Source organism: Megalops cyprinoides, chromosome 11 (genome assembly GCF_013368585.1).
Source record: "Megalops cyprinoides isolate fMegCyp1 chromosome 11, fMegCyp1.pri, whole genome shotgun sequence".
NCBI lineage: Eukaryota > Metazoa > Chordata > Actinopteri > Elopiformes > Megalopidae > Megalops > Megalops cyprinoides.
The window spans coordinates 16,900,487-16,906,486 of NC_050593.1; the positions used below are offsets into that span (position 1 = coordinate 16,900,487).

General features: G+C 41.6%; 1 protein-coding gene across 1 annotated transcript; it reads right to left on the reverse strand.

Moving 5' to 3' along the window:
• Positions 1-2,963: 2,963 nt before the first annotated feature.
• On the reverse strand, positions 2,964-6,000 carry fgf9 (fibroblast growth factor 9). The gene is made up of 5 exons (XM_036540833.1): positions 5,844-6,000; positions 4,561-4,567; positions 3,962-4,089; positions 3,376-3,479; positions 2,964-3,146 (listed from the first exon to the last, which is right to left on the reverse strand). Exons 1-5 carry the CDS (start codon positions 5,998-6,000, stop codon positions 2,964-2,966), a joined length of 579 nt encoding a protein of 192 aa, XP_036396726.1.

The following is a 6,000-nucleotide window of genomic DNA, read 5'->3' on the forward strand; positions in this document are numbered from 1 at the left end:
CAGACAGCCTTTGTGCTTACACTTTTTGTAGAGGGGGATCACAGGTAACATAAATCACAGAGCTGAGAACAATGTAAAATTTTGACAAGAACACAATGCTTTCCACACTATGATGGCCTTCATTTAAAAAAAAACAGACGTTAACACAACGTTGTTATGGTGATTAATTCAGTTGAAGTCTTCCACTTTTGAAGGTGTTGTAATGATTATGTGCTGCCACTAGGTGTCAACATTGGATCGTTGGCAGCGTATATTGGCAGATGTTGAACGTCACAAAATGTGGTGAGTTTCAAGTGGGAGAAATAAGTCACTGAACATGACCTACTTAATGTGTGCAAAGTGAAAAACTACTGACAGCAGGCTGTTCAGGCAAGGAGGAATGTGAAGCTAACATTTCCCCATTATTATTATTATTATTATTACTATTATTATTATTATCAGTAGTGGTAGTACTAGTAGTAGTAATAATAATAATAATAGTAATGATAATAATAATCCAGAATTTCATAGGTCTAGAATGAATTCCAATGCTAAACCACTCAAAGGTTCAAAAAGAAAGTTAAAGAAGCCCAAAATAAAGTGTAAAATTCACACGCAACCAATGCAAAGATTCAAGGTTAGGGGTAATGTATTCTCTCCTTCTCATTCATGTAAATATTCTGACTGTGTTCTTATTTATATTTATTTTTTGTTGTGGAAGACCCAAATAACAGTGTATTACAGTGGTCCAAAGCATTGTAATAAAAGCATTAACATTTTGGCATCATTCTGTGACAAGAATGTGTACATGACAGCTGCAAAGTAAAACCTCAGTTTGCACAAATGTTTGAATGACTCCTGTCTGTGAACATATAAATCTCTTGAAATATTTGTGACAAGACATGGAAACTGTGTTGTGCAGATTTATTCAAGAACAGACCAGCAATCCATGAGTGTTCATTGTTGATAGAGCCATTTTCAGAATAAGAAACATCAAACGATTTGATTTCGCATCATCCATTTTGAACTCGTATAAACTTTAATATAATTTACAATTGAATAAATAAATGTATAATTTCACAGCAAAGTATTCAAATTCGGCAAAAAAACAACATGAATCATACAGTATTATAATTTAAGATGATGACTAAACTACATAAACCGGTTACCTTTCATATCAGTTTGAGGCTTATGCATAGGGGATAAGACATTTGATCGAAACAAAAAGAGGTGGCAGCAAGAACAGGCTCTCCTGAAGCACTGCGACAGCATCACTCTTTCTGCTCTGAGTTTGTGTGCAACTGTTCACTTTCTCTTCAAAGAAGAGGGTATCACCGGAGATCCCGTCAGACTACCAAACAAGGGAATGCCAAGTGTCGCGGAAGCTGAAGCGATGGTCTTGGCCGTGATGTCTCACGCTTTGATTGGGTCTGTAGAATGTGTGTTCTCTGTCTTTCAGAGTCACAAATCTGGAGATAAAGGGGATTTAGTGAACTAGCAGCAAGGAGCAAATAAAGATTCCATTTTAGCCTGATCTTTCTGTTGACCTACTGCAGAAAGGAGCTGGAGACTCTTTGCATACCACTGGCTGATGGGCAAACCCTGTCTCTCACTGTGGTACTGTGCCTCAGTCTCTCATATAGTTATAAGAAAGTTTTACAAAACCCTCTTTATTTATCCCTAAAATCTCCCAAATCATTTTTGTTTCCTATATTTCCAGTGGTAAGTATTATGAGCCAGAATTTACTATTATTGTTGTCTTATTTGACATCCCTAAGTGTCTACACTGGCTAAACTGTTTGTTAATCTTATTCAAACAGTATTTATTGGTATCCATTGATTCGTTTGTAATGTTTCCTAATAGCTATACATTAGAAAATCCATACGATATAACCTCTTCATAAATGCACTAACAAAGGCAAGGAAGTACTTTAGATGCGTTTCATTGAAAAAGTGTACATTTGGTCCAAGCAATAAAAATATGAATTTTGTGTATGGGACTTGGTGTGCCCCTGGAAATTCTTAGATTAGAGGTGGCTGCAGACGCCCCTCACATGGTAGGCACATGTGTGTGTCCATCCAGGCCAGGGCAGAACATGCTGATCCATGAGGATACTGTGATGACACAGAAATGTGGTGGCACAACGCTGTTATAATATTGAAAGCATGCTGGGAATGCAACTGCACAGTCGGCACTTTGAGCTGTGTCACAGGATCCATGTGTGCTGTGCAGGAATTCACACACTGATGAAAAAAGGCAATTGACATAGCTCACTGCCACAGGGAGCAGTGAGGAAGGGCCCCTGAGTTGCACACTTGAACCCTGCATTCAGCTCGTGTATATAACCCGAATCCAGCACATCCAACAGCTATTAATGCATACTTCTGCATAGAAAGTGATGACATCCAGCACAAACCAGGTTTGTGAAATCCGAGCAGAGAGTGGTAGGACTGGTAGCACCCTTGAATGTTACCACTACCCCATTTCATAGTAACACCCTCCCCCAGGGACACAAGGGCACAGAGAGGGGGGAGTGGGGGGCTACATTTTGTATGTGTATAGTATGTCTATGTATATATACACATACAGTACCTATTTCTTTCATATTATTAGATATTTAATTATTAGATAGAATATATTAATAGATTGCATTAATAATTATTTGCAGTTATTAATCTTGGATCATTTGGTCTTCAAAACATGTTTAAAAAACTGTTGCACTCACCAGAGACCTTCAGCTAGGCTGACAATCTGACATACATTGTGTCAGAGCATTTATTTGTTTAGGTCTGTGGGATAGAAGAGTTATGAGGAGAGCTCAGATCCAATTACAAGTCTCCCCTGGCTCTGTCCTTCTCTGTAAGATACAGTCAGTGTTGAAGTCTCCATGCAGTGTAGTCTTCCCATCCAGCAGGTTTGGGTTTGACAAGCTGATGAATTTGAGTCATATTCAGGAGGTAGGGGCTGGGATCCACACTGGCCTTCAGTGGGCCCAGCGGGGCAGAAAGTGAGTGCAGGGCTGCTGCTTCCTCACACTGTTGCCCCTCTTGGCTTCTCCTCGGTTGGACAGGGCCAGGTAAAAATCCGAGTGAGAGACAGAAGAGTAGGTGGTGTAATGGTTCTCTTCCAGGCTCTCCCTGAACAGACAGTCAGCTGTGAACTGATCCTGGATGTTAGAGGGGGAGCAGAATGATACAGTCAGGAAGACGCTAGACACCTCCGTGCAGCCTCTGAACTGTGAACAGAGAATCTCTATAGTTCTTGAGGTCCTCTCGATCTTTACTGCAAAAACTGCAGTACTTAAACAACAGAGGATTCAATCAACTGCTTTTTTTTTCAAAGCAATTATCACAGTGTACTTTGTCATGTCATGGGAATGTGCTGTAAAGACTCACCGACCCCCGCGAGATCCCCTCCTTGTCCATACACAGGTACAGGCCAGTCTTCAGCCCCTGGATGCCCACCACACCCTGCCTCATTGCAAACACCTTCAGCCAGCCTGACAGATACACAGACCATGAGATCCTGACAGACACACAGACAAGATCCTGACAGAAACAATATACAGACAGGAAGATGCCAGCAAATGTAAAGTCGAGTGACCGCAAAAGAAGCATGAATATTCTTTCAAAAGAAGCATATTAATGGTGCCTGAAACATATCATCTGTTCCATTTCCTGGAGCTTAATTTTAGAGGCATTAAAGTAACAGTAGAATACTATTAATTTTTTTCTGTAGAAAAAAAGATATAGGCGATAAATCAATGTGAGCATGGGTTAATGCAATAGGGCAGAGCATGTCTCCTGAAAATTTGTGTTTGTGGGTGCAGCAACATTAGCTTGGTTAATCAGTAGCATGTGTATTTCAGCACTGCCATTGCTCATTTGTTTAGTGTTTTTGATTTAGAATTTGAGCAGCTGACACCCTTTCGCTAATGTTGACAGTGCTATTATCAGTGACACAAAGGTCAGTGGAACTTACTGTATTCATTTGGCTCATGGACACCTCCCACTGTCCCGTTGGGTAGGATATGTAAGTGGTAGCCAATTCCAACTCGGCAATAGAGCAGCTGTCGAGTGATAGCAGCTCTGATTGGGTGCGGAGGTGAGGTATCTGTGGAGGGAACGGACAGTGAATAAAGGTGAAAAGGTTTAGAGCCAGGAGGGCGGGATCCAGCCAATAACTCTGTTGTCGAGAAGACAGCCTATCAAACTCATCACATACTGCTCTGAATGTAACAAAGCTTATGGAATGGATTATTCTCCTGAATCAGCTTTTGAACTTCCACTCGAGTGCAGAGACAGTGGAACAGAGGAGAGGCCACCATTAAGCACTCCAGTAGACCTGAGCATTTACGGCAGTCATCAGCCGTAGCTCTCCGCCCTCAGGGCCTCTGCTCCTATCAACATCACCACATAGGCCAACCTTGGCACAGAACGCCTAGAGAGATTCAAGTACAGGGACTTCTCCTTCACCCACACACAGTCACTTATACACACACATGCACACGTGCACTTACACACACACACCTTGCTCCTATATGTGGGAGGCTGCTGGCACATGGCCTCCCCCTGGCTCATAGGCCCGCTCTCTGTGGCTGGCCTTGCGCTCCTGATTACAGCGCAATGACATGGCTACACTGGCAGTGCTCCACAGAAACACTCCACTGTCCATAGACAGCAGAGACGTGGTCCAAACTGAACAACAGAACATTTTAAGTCCTAGTGCCGTATTGCTGTGTTATACAGCACAAATAATAATAGAAAAACAATGGAAAGGGATGTCTCATCATCAGATGAAAGGAAAACTGACCTTTATAGTCATCAGCTTTAAGTTTAGCATAAAAAGTGAAACTTATGTTCAAAATAAAACTGTATCCACTGTGAAATATGGTTTATGGAATTTATGCTTTGGTGTTATTTTTCATCTGTGGGTCCTGAGGCCCTTGTCAAGCTGTGAATTCCAACACGCACCCAAGACATTTTGGTCAAGATCAAAAAATGACTGAAAATGGACATTCCAACACGTCAATGAATCAAAGCATTAGTTCAAATCTACAAAGAAATTATTAACAAATCACGAAACATATTCTCATCTGATCATCTCAATCTTCACCATCATTTGTGGTTTGAACTCAAACAAAAACAAAAAAACGAAGCATCTGATGGACGTACAGCAGTTCTGCCAGGAGGAATGGTCCCACAGTTAAGACTGTGACAATACAAAGGCCCCAGCATTGAATCAGATACAGTACCTGATCTTGATGTGAACACAGACCATTCAAAATAATCACACATTTGAGACACATGCTGTTTGCAATAATCAGGTGGAGTATATGGACACTTCAGTATGTACACATTAGAAAGTTAGCAAATGCAGCACAGTCTTGAATGCTATTTTATTAGTATACAAGTATCCTTACAAGGAGAAAGGTGCTGGAGCAGGTCTTTTGCACTTGGTGGCACCTTATCTCTCAATGCAACAGGGGAAATTAACGTACACAGCAATCTGATGACCACTACCACTTACCAACCATGTATAGCCCTGACAATATAAACATGGGCTTGCTCCTCTCACCACAACCCCAAACTCTAGAATTACAAATGACACCTTAATGCCAGCATGGTGCAACCAGCTGTAGTGTAGTACCATAAAGATGGAGAGGATCAGGTTTGTATATAATCACATTACTGTTGCTTTTAGGTCTTATTCTTGCAAAAAACCTCAATATAAAGGCTACAATACAAATACAGAAAAAAGCTTGCACTTTTCCATATATAGAGCTGACTTTTCTTGAGGTGTAATAAAGCTGAAAAGTCTTGAAGAGGCTGTCTCACTAGTTGTCCCACTTTTCCTTCCTTACCTTTGCTGCTCAACCTGGACTCTCGCATGGACACCTGCCATCTGATGCGCAGCCGGCTGCCGTGGTCCGTAGTGTATCCTGCGTCTGCGCCTGCACGGTGACGACTCACGCAGGCTGCCAGCAGCACCAGACAGAAGAACGAGCAGCAGGCCGCCAT

What these genes read in the sequence shown, in the direction of transcription:
- fgf9 (XM_036540833.1), bottom strand. Translation starts at nt 6,000, where the DNA reads ATGGCGGCCTGCTGCTCGTTCTTCTGTCTGGTGCTGCTGGCAGCCTGC. An exon ending in CCATGAGCCAAATGAATACA is followed by an intron (nt 3,480 to 3,961) that starts GTAAGTTCCACT and finishes TGTATCTGTCAG; the next exon opens with GCTGGCTGAAGGTGTTTGCA. An exon ending in AGGGGATCTCGCGGGGGTCG is followed by an intron (nt 3,147 to 3,375) that starts GTGAGTCTTTAC and finishes TCTAACATCCAG; the next exon opens with GATCAGTTCACAGCTGACTG.